Genomic DNA, 23,771 nt, shown 5'->3' on the forward strand with positions numbered 1-23,771 from the left:
AAAGTCTGAATGTGGTCTTTGAACCCTCAGCAGCCCCAAATGAAACAAAGCTGTTTTTTTGTGCACACGGCTATTTATTAAAAGGGAACAGAAGAGCTCATGACCTAGACCTAGCCTGTTGGAAGACAGACTGTACTTTGCCCTGGACACATATCCTCCTGGCAAGAGTTGGGAGGCTACGTCGGAGTTACAAGGGTCAGGGTAAACGAACCTGGAGAAGGAAGATCCCACGGAGCTGGGGCAAGCAGCTAGCCCATGTGCTGAGAAAACTTGCTTTTCTCCCTACCCCTCCATCTCCCACCTCTTAAAGTCACAGAGATCCTCCATCATTTGGGGGTGATGTCCCTCCTCCTGTTCCTGTCTTCAGTCTGCCCAAGGACAGGGAGGAGGGAGGGAAGGGGAGAACACTTGAAAAGTTAACGCTTCAGAAATCAGTTGACTCCATTGTTGATACATTGCTGATAAAAACTGGTGGAGAAGGGCTGAAGAGGGAAAATTCTTTCCAGTAGCTCATGGGATTTTCCCATTGGGATAGAGATGAAAAAGGAAAATGCCTGTGGCTGGTGTGGGGACTTAGCCTTGCTTCTAGGGTTGGTACTTGCATACAAAGTGTCGACTCTTGCTGCAGTCATCCTCATCCCAGGTTAAGAAATCTGCAAAAATATGGAAACACGCCTTTTTTCCTCTGCCTTAAACCCACTGTCAAATCCCCAGTAAGGGTAACCAGCATCCCCTTGGCCCTTCTTTTTTAGTATGGTTTTTTTTTTAGTAAGTTAGGGAACTAGAGACAACTGATAGGGATAGTGATTCCCACCACTGAAAGATGAACCCGTATTTCCTCACGAGTGGAGAGAAAAATCTCAGAAATCTCAGTTCTGCTCTCTATTGATTGCTAAGTGACCACAAAGCCCTGTCTTTTGTCCAACCAGTGGAAGCATCTCACATATTTTTGGGGGGATACCACTGGTCCACGGGGACAGATGCTGAGTTTGGGTCTCCAACTACATTTAAATACTGACTGAAATAAGCAGTCAATTAGACTTTCGTTTATGCTACTTCTCCCCTCTAACAAAAAAAAAAGATGAGTTGTTTTGATGTCTCATTAATATAACCTCAATTATTTAAAAAAAATCTCATAATACTGAAAGATGATCGATCTAGTAATTTTAGATAGTGAGCTCAGTGATGTTTTAGTTTGGTGGGAAACAAAAGGAAAAGAGTCTCAATTCCATTCAAAGAAGTCTTTTCTGGTCACCACTATGACCTGCGGATCCAGAGGACAGTGAAATAAGACTCTCTAGGCTTACAGAACATTTGTGGATCATCAGCACCTTGCCCATGTCACCACTGTTCTACCGTCTATACGGCCACCACCATTGGTAAGGCAAAAACTTGAGGGTATGCACATGTTTTCCAATTTAAGGGAAGATGTGTGGAGGGATGAAATCTTTTATGTTGATTTACAGGAAAGATTTAGGTGTTTAGTGTTCTAGGAAAGGGAGGCGACAATAATGTAGCGAGATAGACAGTCTTTTTGTAGTGGCAAAGAACTGGAAAGTAAGGGGATGCCCATCAATTGGGGAATGGTTGAACACATTATGGGATATGGAAATAATGGAATACAGTGATGTTGGACAGTTTCAGAGTAACCAGGGAAGACTTCTATGAAATGATATAGGGTAAAATAATCAGAACCAGGAGAATAATTTATAAAATAATAACAACACCACAAAGACAAATGATTTTGAAAGACTTAGGAATTCTGATCAGTGCAATGACCAACCAGGATTCCAGAGGACTGGTGACGAAATATACTACCCTACTTCCGATAGAAAGGACAGAAAAGACTCAGGGCATAGAACGAAACAGCAGGAATTTATTTTGTTTGACTATGCATATCTGCTATAAAGGGTTTTTGTTTGTTTGTTTTGGGAATGGAATGAGAGGGAGAGAAAATAAATGCCAGCTAATTGAAAAAAAATTTAATTAAAGTGAACTACCACACTTTAAAAAAGAGAAAGAACACTGTGCTTATCTCAGAAAATTTGTGTGTGAGTCCTGGCTGTTTCTCACTTGCTGTGTGACCCTGAGAGAATCATTCATTTGCTTTATAGAGTTTTAATTTCCTCATACCTAAAATAGTGGAGTTAGATGAAATCACTTCTTTAGGTTCCTTCTGTCTCTATGAGGTGATTCAATCTCTTGAATTAATAGGTGGAAATTAGAAAGCACAGATTTCAGCTCAATAAAAAAAGATTTTTTTTAAAAAAACTGTTTTAGAATGGTCCAACAATAGAACAGACTTCCTGAGGGGAATAGTTAATCCCCCATAACTGAAGTTGTTCAAGTAGAAAGAAGTTGGATGACTCTCTCAAGAATGCTTTAGTTGAGATTCCTTTTGTGGGAAGGAGGTTGGACCTTCTAACTCTCTGATTCTCTGATTCTATTATAGCTAAGAATACTTAGAGGCTTATGGGATATGATAGGAACTAGACATGTGATTCCAGAGGTATTGAAAAAATTCCCCTGGGAATGACAAAACTCCTTCTGCTAATGCATGGGGGCAATTCCTTCCAATTTCTAGTTGACTTAGAGAGTTGTCTTAAGCAGAGGTGTTGAATATGGCCCATAAAACTTCCAAGGGCAGCTCAAAATAGATTAAAATGTAATTAAGGAATATTAACAAAATAAAAATGCAATAGGAACATAGACAATATTTTATTTTAAATACATGGTTAATGCGTTGCTGCAGGGATAATTATGTGTGGATTAGTTTCTCTTGGACTTTGACACTGTGGGCCTGGAGAGCTGAGAGGTAGTCATTCACCAGGTTACACAGCCAGTATATGCCAGAAGCAAAACTTGGCTATTCGTGACTTTGGGGCCAGATGTCTACCCATTACACCATCTAGACCTCACTGAGTTAAAGAGAAGAAGCATGATAGAGTAGAAAAGAGTTATCTTCAAAGCCAGGAAGAGCTGGGTTCAAGTTTTATCTCTGATCTATACAGACTGTGACCTGAGATGAATCATTGAACCTCTCCAAGCAACCTCTTAGACTTTGAAGTTGCAGAGAAGTAACTCAACTGCATTGATAAGGGGGAGTTCTCTATACTAACGGCATGGTAGGTTCAGTCTCTAACTCTGTTTAGGAAGATGGGGGTGAGAACAATGGAATCTCAGTGTTGTCAATGGTTAAGAGGTGGATATCAGAGGACTGGTGTGTGGGTGTGTGTTGGAGACTGTGTGTTTGTGTGCGTGCCCAAGTGCAGGGGTTTTGGGATGCTTCCCACTGTTCATTTTTAGTAAGGAAAGTACTTTTAGTTTTGTTGTTCAATCATTTCAGTCGTGTCTGACTCTTCGTGACCCATCTGAGGTTTTCTTGGCAGAGACGCTGAAGTGGTTTGCCATTTCCTTCTCCAGCTCATTTTACAGATGGGGAAACTGAGGCAAACAAGGTTAAGCAACTTGCCCAAGGTCACACAGCTAGTAAGCATCTGAGGCTGCATTTGAACTCTGGAAGATGAGAATTCCTGACTCTAGGCCTGGCACTCTATGCACTATGGTGCTACCTAGCTGCCACATAATTGTTGCTTGTTTTTCAGTTATTTTCCAGTTGCATCCAACTTTTTGTTACCCCATTTGAGGTTTTCTGGGCAAAGATACTGAAGTGGTTTGCCATTTCCTTCTCCAGCTCATTTTACTGATGGGGAAACTGAGGCAAACAGGGTTAAGTGACTTGCCCAGAGTCACACAACTGGTAAATGTCTAAGGCCAGATTTGAACTCATGAGGATGAGTCTTCTTGATTCCAAGCCTAGTGGTCTATACATATCACCTAGCTGCCCAAAGGGAAGAACTCTAACATCTGTGAAAAGGCAATCTGGGTGATGTATCAGTACTTGCTACTGTGATAAGCCATCTCCCCACAGGCCATATTTCCATAGTGAGACTCGTTAGACCAGGCTCTGAAGAGAAAGGAGTTTCCATCAATCCATTTCCAATTGTTGTTCTGCAAACAACAGGTATAAAGAAAGAAACATTTACATGAGAACACGCTCCTTCCTCTGTCTTCAGACATTTTGGCCTTCTTTCCTATCTCAGAATGAAATGATTTGTGTCTTTGCCAAGACTAATCCTTCCATACATGCCCTGGGGCCCCATCCTTGCCTGCCTCCTCAGGTACATTGTTCTATAAATCAATACCCTTCTTGCATTTTCATCTTCTTTCTTTCTTCTGATTCCTTCCACTATTCTCAGGTCTTCCCTAGGCAGCTAAAGGATGTGGTTTGCCATTCCCTTTTCCAGTTCATTTGACAGATGAGGAAACTGAGGCAAACAGGGCTAAGTGACTGCCCAAGGTCACATAGCTGGTAAGTGTCTGAGGCTGAATTTGAACTCAGGCCTTCCCGACTCCAGGAACAGTGCTGGTGGATAGCCTGCTGGGCTTGAGTCACCAAGAGCTGGCTTCAAATCTAGTCTGGGATACTTATTAGCTGAGTGACTCTGGGCAAGTGACTTAACATTGTCTGCCTCAGTTTCCTCAACTATAAAATATGGATAATAATAGCTCCAGCCTGCCAGGGGTGTTGTGATGAGAAATAAGATAATATGTGTAAAGCATCCTCCCTCCTCCATCTCCCAGATCTCGGTCCCAACCATTCACATCTGTAACCTATGGTTCAAAGGCTACATGTCAGCTTCTTCCCAGGGTCTCTCTCCCTTCAGGGACCTGAAGAGAGTCTAGAACTTCCTGTCTTCTATCTGGAAGCTAAAAGTCAGAAGACCAGGATCTCCCTTCTCTCAAACTCTTAGCAGCTCCAGCCCTCAGGCAAATGGGCAACATTGAGTAATCACTCTCCAGAAATGAGAAGAGTCTTATACAAATGACTACAAGTTACACATACAATTTCTACAGTGGAGCATTGAACCAGGAGCATGTGAATTTTCAATGAAAAGCTGTGTTATTGACTACATCCCATCTGGAACCCAAGCATACGCAGCATCTCATAAGCCTTTACATAGCTCATCTCTCCCTCCTTTTTCTTTTCTTGTCTTTTTAAAGAAAAGGCTGGATCATATTTTTCTCCCCACTTCAGTTGCAAGCAACACCTCCTCTAAGAGGCTGTCAACCTTCTTTAGGGCCCGGGACTGTCTTTTGCCTCTTTGTAAAACCTGTTCTTAGCACAGTGCCTGGCACATAGGAGGCTCTCAATAAAATATTTATTGATCGACTGACTTCTTGTCGGAGCGGCTCGGTGGCACAGTGGATACAGCGCGGGGCTCGAAATCAGGAAAATCTGATTTTGAATCCTACACGACCAAGCTGTGTCTCATTGTTACGTGTTGCGACGCTCTGATTTAGCCATGCTGTCTCCCCCCATGAGAATGTAAGGTCTTTGAAGGCAGATGCTTTTTGCTTTTTCTTAGTATACTTAGTCCTTAGCAGAGTTTCTAGGATATAGTGAGTCAATGAAAAAGGAGAGTGAAATCTTTATGTATGTCTGTGTATGCAAGCTTTTGTGTGTGTGTGTCATGGAAACCTTGACCTCCAAGAGGTAATGAGACCCTGAACTCAGAAGCATCATGTCCAGTCACCAGCCCTCCTCTAAAGCACTAAATTATGCTGGACTGTAGCAGAACCTTACCCCTGGGGCTAATTCAATTCAAATAATAAATAACCATTAAGTATTGGGACAGCTAGGTGGGGTGGTGGATAGGGTGCAGGGTCTGGAGTCAAGAACATTCCTCTTCCTCACTTCAAATCTGGTCCTAGCTGTCACTTAACCCTATTTGCCTCAGCTCCTCATCTGTTGAAAGAGCTGGAGAAGGAAATGGTAAACCATGAAACCCCAAATGGGGTCATGAAGAGGCGGACAGGACTGAGCACCGAGTGAGCACTTTTTAGGTACTAGACCCTAACCCTGAGACTATAAAGACAAAACTAAAATAATCCCCACCCTCAAAGAGTTCACATTCTACTTACAACCTACTATTCCTGCCCAGAGTTTGGTGAGCTCCCCGTACATGGGCAGTGGCAACCAACTCATTATACTCTACACGAAATATTGCATTACTAGGAGTGTGCTGGAGCCAGCTCAAAGTTTGTTAAATTTTCAAAGAGCCTTTACACCCCAGAATCAGCAGATGGATCAGGGCTGGTTTTTATCATTTTATTGATTGTCTACTCAAGAGTGAGGATTTAACTCAAAAGTACCTTGTGGGTGTTTTCATTTATTTATTTATTTATTTTTGCCTTCTCAAGGGCTGATGGTTAATCTTTTACCAGAATACCTCTGCAAACTTGCAAAGGTAAATGATGGTTATTCACCTTCTCATCAAGAAAGCAGGCCAATTCCCAGATGGAGGATTTAAGCTATTTCTAAGAAGGCAATGTAAAATCCCCTGCGAAGATTACCTTTTGGGGGTCGGTCATTGAGGCCAATCCAGATAGGCTGGTTTCGCTGATAGCTCCAGATGTACTTGGCTATGACCTTGGCTTCCTTTTGATCCAGCAGAGAGGCCAGGTGGGCCCCTTTCCCAAAGGCCTGATACTCCAGCTGCAAGCAAGGGGAACTTCCGTCAGTCATCACTGTAATCCCAGGCTCCTAGCCAGGGAGCTGTGTCCCAGTAGTTTTAACTCATATATAAACCCTCAGTCAGGAAATTTAGGATTTACCAGAATCATCAGCAAAAAATGACCTTGAGCTTGAGAGAAGATAAAGGTGCTAGCTACCTGAGGGAATGCTATCAGAATGGATGGTTGGACCTACCAGGAGAATAGAGATATCCTCTCATACCATGGTTAAGAGCACAATGTGGGCTGCCATATTTTCAGGTGCCTTTAAGAAATGTATATCTAGGACAAATATTTGTCTGTTATTCTCTGTTGTTCCTCAGTAGTGGTGGACTTTGAACTTGAAATAGAGAGCATTTCCCCAATTTAGCTAGAGCTAGGGCTGATGTGTAATTTGTATCTGTGTTACAGCTTTAAAAACCTCTTTGGGCAATTAAACTCATATACCCTATAATCCTGTGTATTTTTGCCTTTATCCTAGATCTCACTCCTACAAAGCTGTGCTTTGTACAAATGGACAAATCATGTTCATTGGAGCTCAGCCAACAGCTTTGTCATGGCCAAGTCAGATAATTCTCCTCACCAGGAAGCTGACCATGACTTTTGGCCATAGTAACAAGTTACCATCTGCTAACATGTAGATACTTGGTGTCTATGGTGGTGGAAGAAGTAGCCATACTAAAGATGCAATGTTTTTTTTTTATCCTGAATAACAGATCATTTATGAAATTCCATGTGCCCTAAAGACTGCAGAATATAGAAAACAATTGATTTCTCTTCTTTGGGTACATGCACATATCCTAGTTGACCAGTTTGATTCATATCTGTGATTTCATTGATGAAAAGCAGAAACTCCTTTTATTGATGTAATTCACCCATAGAACTCATAACTGTAGAGAGTTACCTAGGGGCACTAGAAAACCCTCAAGGGGTGTGTGTGTGTGTGACTAGACCGAGGTCATGCAGCCAATCTGGGTTGGAGGGATGTCAACCCAGTAGCGATGGGAAAATTTTTTAAACTGAAATTCTAAAGATATGTAGAGAAACAATTCTGATTAAGGGGTGTTGTTTTGAGAGACTAGTGTGGATATACCCAAGAACAATCTCATGTTGAAAACTGTGGCATGGCCCAGTAAGAACAGTATGAGTAGTTAAAAAAAACTCAGAATAACTTGAGGTGTTAAGAAAAGATTAAAAACAAAAAAGGTCTTTTTTAAAAAAAAATTATTTGGAAAAGGTGAAGTCTCAAAGAAAGGACAAGATTCCTATTTGGTATAGATGGGATAAAGATAATGGATGACAGAGATGCTTAATTATTATTTTGCTTTTGTTTTCTCTGCAAAGGCGAACTATTTTTAGAATGGAAAGTATAAAATAAGAAAGTAGTAAGAGAACACCTGTCTACCTTTTTGGGCAAGCTAGGTGGCGCTATAGTGGATGGACCTGAGTTCAAATTCAGCCTCAAACACTTACTGTGTGACCCTGGCCAAGTCACTTAACTGTTTGCCTCAGCTTCCTCATCTGTAAAATGAGCTGGAGAAGAGAATAGCAAACCACTCCAGCATCTTTGCCAAGAAAACCCCAAATGGGGCCACTAAGAGTCGGGCAAGACTGAAAATGCCTGAATAACAATGAACCTATCTGCCTTTCACAATTCCAAGTCAGAAGGCTCAGATGAATTATATCCCAAAGCATTGAAAGGCCTGATGCATGCACTTTCTGAGCCACCGTGAACCATCTGTAAAAGATCAAAGAATGGTGGAAACAGGCTTCTGAACTGGAGAAGGCCAAACTCTGTCCTGACTTTTTAAAAAAATGGACTAGAAAGGAGTCTGTAAACTGTAAACCAGTGAACTTGACTTCATTTCCTAGCAAAATTGCTAGAGAGAATAGTGAACATTATGAGAAGCCAACGTGGCTTCTTAAAGAACAAGTCTTGTACTAACCCCATTTTCTTTTCTAGAAGTGGTAGATCAAGAGAATACTGTGACACAAGTTACTTAGATCTTAGTAAAGCTTTTGGAAAAGTTGGATGGTTTTGTGTCCATGATGGAGAGAGATGGACTAGGGTGGCACTAATAATACTGTTGAGTTGATTCAAGCTGGCTTAATGCCCTGGCCCAAAGAGTTTCAATGTCAGTTTTGGGGGATGTCTCCAGAGGAGTGTTTGAGGGCCTGGACTTGGCCTTGTGCTAGTTAACATTTTTTATTAGTGACTCAAATAAAGGCTTAGGTGGCATGCTTATCAAATTCGTAGATGACACAGAGCTGAAAGGAATAGTCAACAGGAATGATGACAAGTTCAAGACCCAAAAAAGACACTGATAGGCTAGAACAGTGGGCTGATGAAATTTAATAGGAATAAATATCAAGTCTTACCCTCGAGCTGAAAAATCAGCACTACAAATAAATGATGGAAATCTGACTAGATAGCAAGTTTTCTGAAGAAGGGCTGGGAATTTTAGCCTGGTGCAAGTTTAGTGTAAAGCAGCAATGTGATGTGACAGGCAAAAAATCTAATGTGAACTTTAGCTATATCAGAAGGTGTAATTCTAGAACTAAGGAGGTGATGGACAATCTTACTATACTCTGCCTCATCAGACTACATCTGGAATATTGTGTTCAATTCTTGGCGATGCATTTTAAGAAGAACAATTGGTAAGCTAGAGAGTCCAGAGGAAGGTGCAGCAGGATGGTGAAGGACCTTCATGATCACGGGATATTAAGCCTGAAAGGAAGACTTGGACAAAACTAAAAATAATGGAAACTGGAAATTGCAACACTGGAGTTGTGGCCTTAAAGCAAGGAAAGATTCCCAACAACTAGAACTCTTCCAAAGTGGGGTGGTCTGTCTTAGGAACCAGTGGATTTTCTTCATCAGCAGACATTTTCAAGCAAAGGTTGGATAATGAGTTGGGTATGTCAGAGCAGGGACTCGTATTTAGGGGATGACTGCGCTAAGTTACCTCTGAGCTCTTTTCCAGCTCTGATAGTTTCTGATCCTCACTTTCTTTTGCAAACACTGCCCTCTGTCCACCTAACTATTGAAACACACATCATCAATGTTGCATTTTTTTCCTCAAGGTCCTCTGGGGGACCTGATGCTTGAGGTGGATTGACTGGAGCTGTCCCAAAGAGCCCTGAAGAAGCTGTTGTTAATTGACACAAATTTTTTACCTCAGCATCAGACCAACTTCGAAGTTTTTGAAAATATCCATAACAGTTGGATCTGTAGTAAAACCACCCTGTGCTGCAGCTGGGTCTCAAGATAATATCTTCGTGTAAACAAAAGATTGTCATTAGTCATCACGAAAGTAAGGCAGGGAGGCTGGGGTCTTTCATTTCTTTCTGATTATCCCTTCCCATCCCTATTCCACTTTTGGACAGCTCTAAATATTAAATATTCATAAATAAATACAAGGCAGCTAAGTGGTGCAGTGCATACAGCACTGGTCCTGGAGTCAGGAGGACCCGAGTTCAAATCCAGCCTCAGACACTTACCAGCTGCATGACTTGGGCAAGTCACTTAACCCCGTTTGCCTCAGTTTCCCCATCTGTAAAATGAGCTGATGAAGGACATGGCAAACTACTCCACTATCTTTGCCAAGAAAACCCCAAATGGGGTCATGGAAGGTCAGACACAACTGAAACAACTCAACAACCACCACAAATATTAAATATACAAATATATTAGCTAAATATACATATCTCACTTATTAACTAAAAATACACAAATATTAAATATATATTAAATATAAATTGAAATGCAATCTACTTCTCTTTAACGTCTACTCATTGCTTTTGGCAATTCACCCTGAGACCAATGCCAATTTAATTTATTATCTGGCATATTACAATATTTAATTATGTATCAATCATATCACACCATTGGCTCATATTAAGTTTGAAGCTTCTTTTTTTTTTTTAGGTAATTGGGGTTAAGTGACTTGCCCAGGGTCACACAGCTAGTAAGAAGTTTGAAACTTCTTAAATGGCACAGGTCATTTTTGCAGGAACTGTTTTTGAATGTGCATTGAACTTTACATTTATCCCTATTACTTTTAACCTAAAAATTGGACGTATTTTATGTTGATTTTGATCAATGCAATTTCTTATAGAAATTTAATTGATATACAGAGAGTTTCTGATTAGGGAGAACAATGATGGGAGTCTGAGGAAAATTGTGACTTTCTGCAGACTCAAATGTCATTCTTGTTTGTTTCCACCAACAAAAAATGGAAAAAAATTCATTTTGGGGCTTTGGCTGTTTCTGAGGGGAATTCCTGTGGACTCTCTAGCTTACCAATTGTTCTTCTTAAAATGCGTTGCCAAGAACTGGACACAATATTCCAGATGTAGTCTGATGAGTCAGAGTATAGTAAGATTTTCCGTCACCTCCCTAATTCTGGAATTACACCTTCCGATATAGCTAAAGTTCATATTAGCTTTTTTGCCTGTCACACCACATTGCTACTGCACACTAAACTTGCACCAGCTTAAAAATCCTGGAGCTCCCAGATTATCTGACTAGAGACAAGGGGCCATAGAAGAGAAGCCCTCAGATTGTACCCAGGACCTTGACATCAGGAGAGGCCTCTGACATGGGGCCTACATGACCAATGGTGGAAATGACGAGTTTAGCACAATTGCCCAAGAAAAATGTTACAGAGATCATGGAAGGTCTCAAGCAAAGGGGTGGCATAACATAGTAGAAAGAACACTGGATTTAAAGTCTGTGTCTTGGTTTAAGTAAGTCCTAACTCTGTTTTTACTTGGGTGACCTTGGGTAAGTCACTTCCTTTCCACAAGTCTCAGTTTCTTAATATGTAAAATAGGAATAATACTTGTACCACTTATCTCACAGGGCTATTGAGAAGAAAGTGCCTTATGAACACTAAATCATTATACAATGAAAATTATGAACTACAAAATCTAGTTTTAGACTATGAAAAAGATTTACATGAGGTGATGCAATGTACAATCAGTAGAATCAGAACACACACACACACATTACAAAGGTAAAGGGATTTCAGACAGACATGGTGGGGGGAGTATCACAAAATAAAATAATTTTTTGTTGTTATTTTGGTTTTATTTTATTAAAATAATAAATTCCTACACATAATTCCTCCTTTTATTTTGAACATTTACTTTTGTTGATGGTCGTAAAGTTTATACTAAAAGCATCTAACCATCTAGGATATGGTCCTTGGATATATTCATATAATTATGGTCTGTTAGATTCAGGAAGTAATCCTTCCCCTACACTAATCAAGTTCATGTCAGTCTTTTTTTTTTTTGGCAAGGCAATTAGGGTTAAGTGACTTGCCCAGGGTCACACAGCTAGTAAGTGTCTATGTCAAGTGTTTGGTCTGAGACCAGATTTGAACTCAGGTCCTCCTGACTCCTGGACCAGTGCTCTATCCACTGTGCCACCCAACTGTCCCTAAGTTCATGTCACTCTTGACCTTCATCCTTGAGTCCTAACATGGAGATATGGAAGACCAGTTAATTGATAAGTTGAAGTCCTTCAGGTTACTAAATCTGGAGATGAGAAGGTAGAGGGGCTCTTAACACTAGAAGGACCAAGCTGCGTCAATTGACACAATGAATTATTATTGTTTTATTTAATCCACAGAGTAAAGAAAATATAGCTAGTTGATGAAATTTTTTATTTCAAAGTAAAATTATAATATTTCTGTATCAATTGATGCATCTAATTCTTGCAGGGTCAACAAATTGTCAAGTATGAGTGGGGCATTTTTAGAGCTTTGAAGGAGTGTGAACCATTCATTTTTATAAAAGATGGCCTACAAATGAGTCTGAATTTCAACAAGAAAAAATTTGTTCGAAGTTGGTGAATTTCTTTTGGTTTAACCAACCCAAGTGATTTGATGCTGAGACAGGCATTTATCACTGTCCTTAGAGACTATTAAAGGACTATGATAAAGAAATCATCGCTTCACAGTTAGTATGCGTTGTACCATAGTTCCAATGTCGCTTTGGAGTCTCGGGTGCCTGCGTGTGGCCCTCCACAGACAAAAAATTTAGGTGGGGTCATCCGTCTTGATGCTCCCTGATTCCCAAATAGGACATACAGAAACTCCGACATGAATGTAAGGTCACAGTGTTCAGAGTAGATTCAATATTTAATAAGCTTAGGAGGTTAGGACAGTCTAAACAGAAAAGGAATGAATTCCCTAAGGTTGGATGTAGCCTGCCAAATGTTTACTTGCAGTCCACAGTGGGGCCAGGTTAAGGGCTCATGTCCTAATGCTGTGCAGGCTGGGCAAGGGCTGATAACTTTTGAGTGTGTATTGGAGGTGTGATTGAACTGATAATGGTCTGATCCCTGAAGCCGAGTCCTTTGGTATTTTCTTAGTCTTTTTCTTTGTTTTATCTTTCTCTCTCTCCCCTTGTTTCTGACATAAGAGTTTCCATCACGGGCAGTGTGTGGGAGGTCTGAAATGCTAGTTCTTTGGTACTCTTGTTTCTTCCTAGTCTACCCCTTCTTATAGGGCTGCGCCGGTCACCCTGCGTCCCTCCTAGAGCTTTAAGGGTCTGTTAGCTCCTGGACATACCTGCTTATGGTTAGAAACAGTGAGGAAAGAACAAATGGGCTGCCAGAAGAGATGACCAGTCAATTCAACACAAAGAGGTATCTGCAAAAGGGTTATCTTTTGCTTACCGACCTTTGCCAGGCACTGGGGAGGCCAAGAAAGACAAAAGATAGCCCCTGCTCTCAAGGAGCTACGTTTCTGCCCCAATAATCATGATCTACCTATTTGAAGCTTCCTTTTCATCTTTATGGTCCCAAGGGGAAAAAATAGGAGTAAGAGGTAGAAGTAACAGAGAGATAGATTCCAGACCAATTTTTAAAAATCTTGATAGTTGGGTTGCCTTGGGAGGCGATGAGTTTCCTGTCGCTGGAGGTCTTTAAACAGAGGCTATATGACTCCTATATTGTGGACAAGGGCATTCCCACTCAGAAAAGGGTGGGACCTGCTGGTCTCTGAGCGGCCTTCCAACTCTAGGGGTTCGGGACATATCGGTCAAAATGTAAGCTTCTTGAGAACAGGGACCGCCTTTCTTTCTGCTTATATTTGTTTTGTTAGTGCTTGGTACTGTGCCTGGCACATCAGAAGTGCTTAATAAATACTTCTTGATTTGACCACAAGGCATATATATATATATATATGTATACACACACACACATATATACATATATATACACACACACGTATATACACACACACATATATACACACACATACATATACACACACACATATATATACACATGTACACACTATATATATACACATACACACACTATATATATGCACATACACACACTATATATATATACACATATACACATGTACATATATGTATACATATACACACATACATATCTGTAAACATGCATATATAAATACATATACGTATACACAGAGGTTAAAGTTCTGCCTCTGATGTATATCTGCCGTGTGACCTGGCCAAGTCTCTTAACTTTTCAGTGATCTGGGCAAATCTATGGCTTTAAGTTTCAGAGAAGGCCTGTAGACTTACACTGTTGTTGTTCAGCAGTGATTGACCATATCACCCCAATACTGTCCATAGGGTTTTCTTGGCAAAGATACTGGAGTAGTTTAACATTTCCTTCTCCGGTGGACTAAGTGACTTGCCCAGGATCATACAGCTAGTAAGTGTCTGAAGTCAGATTTGAACTCAGGTCTTTCTGACTCCAAGCCCAGCACTCTATCCACTGAGTCACCTAGCCACACCAGATTTACATAGTAGAGGCAATTTCTTTATGCGGACCTCTCCTTATAATGATAAAATCCCAGGTCCAGTTTCTATTCTGTGTTTGGCTTTTAAAGCCTTTTAAAGACTAACCCCTTCCTACTTTTCTGGTGGTCTTATACTTTACTTCCCTTCATGCACAATGTGATCCAGACACACTAGCCTTCTTGAGGTTCCTTCCAACCCCTTTTCCCCCCACTCCTGTCTCTCTCTGTCTCTCTCTCCATGCCTTTCCACTGATGGTCCCTCATAGCTGGAATGCTTCCCCTCTTTTCTTATCCCTCCTGGTTTCCTTTAAGATTAAGGTCAAATCTCACCTTCTGCAAGACACCTTCCCCAGTCTTCTGCCTCCACCCCCTACACCTTACCTCTCTCCAACAAATGTCTTCCCTAAATGGGAAGTGACTTCCCATTGATGCTGAATGTATCCTGTACACGCATATATCTGTTTACCTGTTGTCTCCCTATTAGAATGTGAGTTTCCAGAAAGCAGACACTGTTTTTCCCTTTTTTGTATCCCCACTGCTTAGCACAGTGCCTCAAACAGAATAAGAGCTTGACCAATGCTTATTGACCAACTGAGTACTCCTATTAAACAGGCAATAATTAAACTACTCTATTAGTCTCTGTCCTCTTCAGCACCTTCATGTTTTCATCTGTGCATTAAAAAGATCATCCCATAAGGATGTTTTGAAGTATAATTCCTACTTGGCTACCACCTCCTTCCTACTCACAACCAACTTACTGGTTCCTATCTCTGTGCCTTCACTCGGTCCTTTCCTTCTGGGCACTGCTTTGTTCTGCACCGTTTCAACACGGCTACCTCTCATTGTATTCGCTAGCTTTTTATTTGCTCCCAATGGCTTTTCTTTGGTCTGGGTTTAGTGTGACACCCCCTCCCCCCTTGTACTTCAGGCTCTTTGAGGGTCACCTTTATCTTTGACGCTGTCAATGGTACAACTCACTTCCCAGGATGTCTGTAACTAAGGCACAGCTCAGGAGCAGGACCAGCCAGTTTTTGGAAGTCAGTCTCTTTTTCCTCTCCCAGGTAGTCTCAGTCAAAGGCTCCTGCTATGTCCTTGAAGCTTCTGAACAGCCCCAGGTCTGCAATGTAAGCATATATGCTGAGATGGGAAGGAGCCAGTTTCTTTCAGGATTTTTCAGATCTCTAAAGGCAAGGAAGAATGTCATCTGCTTGTACTTGCTGAGCTAGAGAATCCCTAGTCCTGAAGAACAGCAATTTCCCATTCAAAATTCCTTCATCTGTTCATCCATCCGTTAATTTTTCATTCATTCAGCATACATTTCCATGTAAAGCAGCATATTAGTGACTGAAGGGGACAGGTGCAGGAGGTAGATACTGGGATAAGTAATGCCTGAACTTTATTCTTAAGGAGATCAGAGCCTAAGGAGGGGAGAGAAGACAGGCATGCAAAATAACTATGATGCTAAATAGAAATTAAATGCAGAGATGCTGACCGTGCACTTGCGGTTTGCAAGAGGTGGTGGGGGTGGACTCTCCCTCAGTGGAGTCTTTTCAAGCAAAAATGGATGACTAATTAGTGGGAATGCTGGAGAGGGATTCCTGTTCAGGCGCAGTTTAAGTCTAGATGGTCTTCGAGATTCCCTTCCAACTTGGAAATGCTATGATTCTGAGAGGTACAAACTGAATTCCTTCAGCATTCAGTGTAAAGAAAGACTTTATGACTGGGTAGAATAGTTGGAATGAAAAAGGTAGCATTTTACCTGGGTCTTGAAGGACGGTAGGATTTTAACAGGCTGAGATGAAAAGAGAAGGATATTTTAGATATGAAGAATGATGTAACATGCAGGGTGAGGATGGCATAAGCCCTGTCTGCAAAACAGTGAGGAGTTCAGTTTGACAGTAGCATGGAGGACATGGGGGGCTATAGCATGCCTTTAGAGAGAGCTTGAATCCAGGTTATGGGGAACATTGAATGCAGGCTAAGGAGTTTGGATGTTATTCAATAGAAAATAAGAATCCATTGAAGATCTTGAGTGGGAGAGTGATGGAAGAAGAGATGTGCATCTAGAGGGTTAATTTAGCTGCATCTCAGGGTGGTAGACTGGAAGGTAGGTTTCAGAGAACAAAAGATCAGAAATATGGTTGTCTAAGCAGTGAGAGTAGAAAGGTTCAATAGACTTTACAGAGATAGAATTAACAGGACTTGGTCATTCATTAGATGAGGGAGATTGGGAGAGGGAGGTCATAGATGAGAACAAGTCAATCTTGCATTTCCTAACTCATGTCCCAGACACTTGACCTCTCAGTGTTAGAGAATTGACCAGAGACCTAACTCTAGACTATATAAATAAATCTCTTGGTGTAGCCACGCTTAGGTTCTTTTTCTTCTCCATGGTATAAGTCTACTCTCCAGGTAGTCTCAAAAGAACCAGTAGGGGGAGGGCAAAGACAACCCAAGGGACAATGAATTTCCCAGATCTTGGAGCATCTTAACAATTTATCTTGGCATATTAGAGTAAAAAGGGATGTTGGAGATGATCTATCTAGACCAACCCGGCCATTTTATTTCTAAATGAAATAAAGCCCATGCAAGTTGAGTGACTTGACCAAGTCATCGAGCTAGTTAGTGGCAGAGCTGATACTAGAATGGGGGCTCCTGATTCCTGGGTTTATGTACTTTCTATGTCTTATTGATTAGCTGAACCCAGGGGTACTCCCTTACCCCAGTTCACGGAATAGTTCCCTTGGGGGACAGCTACAGCAAGTTCAATGTACTCTGTATGTCCAAATCCCATAAAACCACAGGTGAAGAACCCTTACCAGGGTGTTGGTCATTAATAGTCAGCCAGAGAACACATTTAGTTCAAAATGGAGGCATTCAGTGAAATATCACAGTAACAGAAGCAGTAACAAAATATTCCCCCTATAATCCTCAGGCTTACAGTATAGCTCTCCCACAATTATACACAACATCAGTGGGACACACTTAGGCCACATAAGTGCAGGGGCACACATGTAAGACACAAGTGTGACTAGGGCACATGTAGGTAACTCATGTACTATAACCCAGTAACAACTCAGTACTGCAGCACTGATAAATTTCTTCTAGTGACATCACTTGGCCCCATCCGAGCCTGCTTCTTGGTAGTCTTAGAGTCTGCCCAATTCTGTTTGGCTAGGTACCAACTGGCCAGATGTGTAATCTCTATTACTGTTCTGGTTACTGCTTGCTTCCTTCACCTCCTGCCTCTGCTGAAATTCTTGGCTATTCTTCCTCAAGGAAAGAATGAGTATTGACATGCTCTTTTAACTCTTTTAGGCTTCTTTTTCCTTCTAATTGTGGTCCTTTTAAAAAAAAGTAATAAATTCTTGCTTAAGACCAGCAAAAACACATCCCCTTAAGTTCTCTTGTCTTGTTTCCTCTGAGTCTTGGCTTTGATGCCTCTCATCTTGACAGCAAGAGACTCTCAATCATATGCACAAAGAGAAGGTTTCTCCATATTAGCTTCCAACAATCTTTTCTTTGGAGTAAACTTCCTGGCCATTGGACTTGGGATCTCCATGAGTAATCTCATTCCAACTCATAATGAGCATTCCAAATACCTCCCAATTTTAATCTCTGGAGACTAGACTACAAATCAAATAAAGAGTTTTGTCCAATAGCTGCTAAAGAACTCTGGAGTTTATGATTTCCCAAACCTCAGTTTTCAAACCTTAAGCCTCTTGCATTCTTTCAGGCAGATCAGTGAGTGAGGGACAAAAGCACAGTGGGAATACCAAGGCAAAGAGGATGTGGTCTGAGTACCTGAGACCAGCCAAGGCATCCATTTGTATCCTAGGGTGGCTGGGATATTTTCCTTTAGTACATACCTACAAGTAAGCTAGACTGAAACAAGGTGGAGGCAGGAGCTCAACACTAGGTTCTGATTAAATCATGGAAGACACTAAGAGTTAATGTCAAGTAATATGGCCTTGAACCTAGCTTAGAACTTGAAATGTTAGTGTGACACAGTTTATTTAGTGCTGGCAGATGACACAAAGTTGAGGGAGCTAGCTGACATGTCAGAACACAGAAATACTATCCCCAAAAGATCTTCATGGGCAAGAAAAATGAGCCCAATCTGGTAAGACAGAATTTAATAGGGATAAATTTGGTCTTATATTTGCATTAAAAAATCAACTTTATAAGCTATAACTCATGAGGAGGAGGATATGACAACTGGCCATGCAAAACATATCAGGGTTTTTTTTTTTAGCAGATTATAAGCTCATTGACATAGAAGGAAAAAAAATAGGCTTTTTTTTAAAAAAAAATCTTAGGTTGGAGTGAATTGTATTAGACCTGTGATTTAATTGATACTGGGAGTTCCCAAAGAGGAAATTCCTTCTACCAATACTGATAAGCACCTTCTCTATAATTTATAGTCTTAGAGAGTCCTTCCAGAACCTCCATTTAAGAAGGAAGGCCAGCCTCCTCATTTCCCACCTAGCTTCACTCTTCTGGACTTTTCTATCAGGGCTCCATGCTGGCCACCTTCCCTTCCTGCCCTCCTCACTTTCTACTTTCAGCTTCCTTTTATATCTTGTTTTCTCCCCATTAGACTGTAAGCCCATGGATGTCTCTAGACTTTCTTTGTATCTTTAGCACTTAGCATAGTGCCTAGCACATAGTGGGTGCTTAACAAATGTTTGTTGACTGTCTGTACCATCTTGTTTGTGTCTTGTTTCCTAATATGGGTGCCCCTCAAGGCTCTGTCCGGGAGCCTCTTCTCTCAACGCTCCATTAGTCATCTCCTTAAATTCCATGGCTTCAATTATCATCTCCATACAGATACCTCCCTAATCTATATTTCTACCCCTAATTTGTTCTATGAAGTTCTACATTATCAAATGTCTACTGAACATCTCTACTTGGGCATCCTATTGACATGTTGAACTCAACAATGGACCACCTTTCCCTCTAAATAAATTCCTCCTCAAAATTTTGCTATTTCTGTTGAGGACATTACTATATTTTTTAGCTACATAGGTTTCCAACCTGGGTTGACTCTTCCTTTTCTCTCATTCCCCATATCCAATCAGTTGCCAGCTTTGCTTATTTGCTCTTTTATATTGCTCATGTACCATCTCCTCATGCCTCTGTCTCTCAAAATCCTTAACTTGTTAAAATGCTCAGATCAGGTGTCACCTCCTCCAGAAATAATTTGGCATTTATTTTAAATAGATATATGCCGGGCACTGATGCCCTCCCACCCCCAGAATTCTCTCTTTTTACCCAAATCACTTCTATATGTATTTGGATATATATTATGTCTTTCCTGAAACAGGTAAGACTCCTTAGAGGTCAGAATTATTTAATATTTGCTATTGTATCCCCAGTGCCTACCATATGGTAGTTTCTTAATAAATATTTGTTGAATTTGAGAGAAATTATTTTCTATTATATTAATAACCGATTACTAAAATAGGATTAAGGATTTTTCTCTCTATTTCCTCATTCAGGGACCTGCTCTGGAAAGTCAGCAAATCTCTGAAGGATATTGCTGATACTTGAGATTGCCCAAATCCTCCTGGAACATGCTTCTCATATCTTGGGCAGGATCCCATCCAACTAGGAGACCTTGCTTCTGTTTAGAGGACAAACAGAATCTAACCTAGGTGAATTCCAGCCCTTAAGCATTAAGTCTACTTCTTGTACCTCTCCATTGGAATTTAGGGTAACCCAGCTCATGAAGAAGAAAACCAACTAGAATGGTCTGAGTAGAGGTGGATTCCTTTGTCCAGGTTGTTGGAGGTGCCTGAGTCCCATGATCAAGCCACGTTCTCAGCAGGAGGAGCTAAAGGCTTTCAGCCTGCCTTCTCATTTGAAGGTCTACTCCCCTCATTAATTGTTCACCATTCAGGGTTGATTTTCACCTGTCAGGGGCACCCTCTTATCTAAAAATATATTAAGGCATTCAGTATCTCCATTAGGTGAAACCACTAACCATTAATTTATTGATTACCAGCTAGCCTAATTAATAAGTTGATTATTAATTATCCAGAAACTGTCTCCCCAACTTTTCATTTGTCTCAGTTGAATTGATGTGAAACTCAGATCTAGGTATACTTGTTTTTGGCAGACACTGATGCCTTTTAATGCGGGAAATGAAAAGTTTTCAGAAACTGTTGCTCAGAGGATAACACAGTGAAGGGCCTCATATCGCACAAGAGGGGATGATAGTAAAATATTATTGTGGTGTAAATGGGGGAGGGAGTTATTATTCAAACTCCTAGGCTTGAGCCCTGGGTTATCGAGTAGAATGCCATGTATCATATATATATCCCACAGAATATTGTGATCTGGATTCTTTCAACTTGGGAGATAAATTAATTCTTAGAGCTCCAGATTCTCACCATCAGCTGGAACTTATGTCAGTTTGCAAAAACTCCCTTGCACTGAATTGAGGCTGTAGAACATCTCCCACACTGTCCCCACAAAGAAAAGAGGAGACTCTATTCAAATACAGAACAAAACTGTCCACTCTATAAAATAATCTCGAGCTAACAGGCTAACTTTCAGACTGTGTGAACAGCTGTTGAAATAGGTACTGCATAAAAGGAGCAGCTGTTGACCTCATAATGCATGGGGGTTACCTGTGTGGTATCAAAGGCTCCGCTGGTCCTCTCCTTAGAAACCTCTTGAAGTTGGAAAGTGTGTGCCATTCACTGATTCTTATATGCCTTCGGCTCCAGGTGCAATCATCTTTATTTCACTCAGAAAGCAGTAAACCTGTTTATAATTAACATTCAATCCATAAGAATCTTATCTAATGCTTTTTCTAGGAATCCTGAGGGAAGATTGATGATTAATTTTTATAAGCCTTGTGTATGCCAGACAGAGGAAGAGTCACTCTTACTTTGCAAACAGGGCTGTGTTTGAAATGTTTTCCTTCAGGACCCTGGAGTCCATGGGCAGTCTGGGAAATGTCTAAAAACCAGCTTTCTGAAGGAAAAAAAATGTACCAGGACACAATTTTCAGTTTAATCTGCATTATTAACATTTTCTCAAGCTCTGAAGTCTAGATAATTGATGAAACAATAAATCAAGCCCTGATTTGCAATTTGCTGATTTTAGAGGTGTAAATGCTCAGACTGAAAATTTAACAATCAGCTCTTGACCAGTTGGAGCTGATTCCAGCACACCCCTGCTTGGGTCTTAGGACTGTGGGGGTGAAAGTATCTCCTTATGCCCTCAAATCTATCCCTCTACAACTGTTAATCCATTTTGGACTCTGTTTCATCATTTCTTTCCTTGTTTCTTTTCTTCCTCTTTACTCTGTCCTTCCTTTCTCCTTTTCTCTATAGACACTCATTGGAACTCTAAAACTTTATCAGAAAGACAGAAGACTGATTATGTCTTCACCTCTCCACTGCACCCCTCAATAGACTACAATGATTCTCTGTTACCTTCAGGATCAAATATAAAATCCTCTGTTTAAGGGCCTTCTTGGCCTGGTCCCTTTCTTACTTCCCTGTCTTCTTACAATTTACTCTCTACATACTCAAAGATCTAGTGACAACAACCTTATTCCCCTCTCATACATTCATACATGACAAGCCGTATCCTGAGAATCCTTTTTTTTTTTTGTTTACTGGCTGTCTCTCATGTCTGAAATTTTCTTCTTCCTCTCTGCCCCCTGGGTTTCCTTGGCTTCCTTCAAGACTTAACTCAAATCCCACTTTCTGCAAGGGGCCTTTTCCAGTTCCTGCACCCACTCCCACCCAGTGCCTTTCCTCTGGGATTACCTCCCATTCACACTGTATGTAATTTGCTTGTATGTTGTTACAGTTTGCTGATCATCTTACTCATCTCAGTGGAAGCTCTATGAAAGGAGCAGGGGCTTTTTTTTTTTTTTAAGTTTCTTTATATTTCCAGTTCTCAGCACAATTATCACTAAGGCAGCTAAGTGGCCCAGTGCTTAGAGTGAGTTCAAATCTGGCCTTAGACACTTGTTATCTGTATGACCCTGGGCAAGCCACTTAACCTCTGTCTGCCTCTGTAAAATGGAGATAATAGTGTCACAGTGGTGTTAGGAAGATCAAATGAAATGACATTTGTAAAGGACTTAGAACAGTGCCTGACACATAGTAGGTACTTAATAAATGCTTAGCTACTTCACCTAGTGTGTGCTTAACGAATGATTATCGACCTGATCCCAGCTCTAGGTGTGGGCAGAATGAGTAAGGGAATGCATGTGGAATGTGACTTGAGGAGGAGGGAAAGGCTCCCTCCCTGCTAGTCTCTCACCAGTCTGCTGCAGGTACCTGCCCAATTCCTACCAGGTGGAATTCAGGGAAGGCTCTACACGTGTCCACAGGTATCAGGAACCTCAGAAGGATAAGTCACAAAATCACTAAATTTATGCTTTCTCCAGACCTGCCAGGGTCTTTGCTATTTGTTCAACCTGTAATTCAGAGAGGACAGATAAAGAGGCTGAATAAACAGGAAAACCACCCTGTTTGCTGACACTACACAGTGTTTAAAAAGGAACTGTTTGATGTTTGCAAAGCCGTTTAGAGATCTAAATTATCTGATTCCTTGGGAGTGCCTGTTCTATAGGAAGAAAACTCAATACTCCTTGGACGCTGATTATTTGCATCCTTCAACTAAATTCTTGCTTTAGTTCCTATTTTGTTTTCAAAAACATTTCCTTTTTCCCATCTTACTATTTTTTCTGTCTGTTTGATTATTTCCTTTCTTCCTATCGTTCCATTATGTCCTTCTTCTCCATTTAGGCCTTTCCATTTTGTAGAACGGGAATGCCTGGTGGTCTCGTTTACGCTTTCACGCTGGTCCATGCTTGTCGTCCATGCTTGTCGTATGATCACGGACGTCTTGTTTAACTCCTCGAATGCCATTCAGCCATAAAATGCGATAATAACATTGTACTATCTACCTCACAGGGTTGTTGCAAATGAAGTGTTTTAGTATGAATTACTATTATCATCATCATTATTCTTTAACTGCCTTTTTGGGAGTTTCTTTTTTTTTTGCACTTAATAGTGTTTTATTTGGGAAAGCATCTCTCTTGCTCCCTTCTCTGATTCCTCTTTGTGGTGGAGAGGTAACCTTTTGATTTTGGAGGCTAGTCAGTCAGAAGCATCTGTAGTTCCTTCCAAGCTAGAAAGATTTCCAGTTTGGAAATCATACTCAGTGACAGAGGGTTAGCTACCCTGGGAGGACTTTGTTTTTGTTTTTGCTTCAGCAACTCATTAAATCCTTTACTAAGGTATGGTGGAATAGTGGAGGGAGAACCTCATATCTGCTACTTACAACCTGTGTGACTTTGGGCAGGTCATTTAACTCTATCTGTTAAATGGGGGAATTGAACGAGACAGCCTTTGAAGTTTTGTCCAGCAT

At 40.9% G+C, this 23,771-nt stretch overlaps 1 protein-coding gene across 1 annotated transcript; it reads right to left on the reverse strand.

Moving 5' to 3' along the window:
• Positions 1 to 73: 73 nt before the first annotated feature.
• On the reverse strand, positions 74 to 23,269 carry REG4 (regenerating family member 4). Its single transcript, XM_020998413.2, is given in 7 exon segments — positions 74 to 653; positions 3,906 to 4,011; positions 6,418 to 6,429; positions 6,431 to 6,559; positions 9,754 to 9,851; positions 15,348 to 15,450; positions 23,192 to 23,269. Coding segments are annotated over 7 exon segments (594 nt in total). The 3' UTR covers positions 74 to 585.
• Positions 23,270 to 23,771: the final 502 nt, after the last annotated feature.

The sequence above is a fragment of the Phascolarctos cinereus genome, unplaced genomic scaffold (assembly GCF_003287225.1).
Source record: "Phascolarctos cinereus isolate Bilbo 61053 unplaced genomic scaffold, phaCin_HiC Scaffold_5;HRSCAF=322, whole genome shotgun sequence".
NCBI lineage: Eukaryota > Metazoa > Chordata > Mammalia > Diprotodontia > Phascolarctidae > Phascolarctos > Phascolarctos cinereus.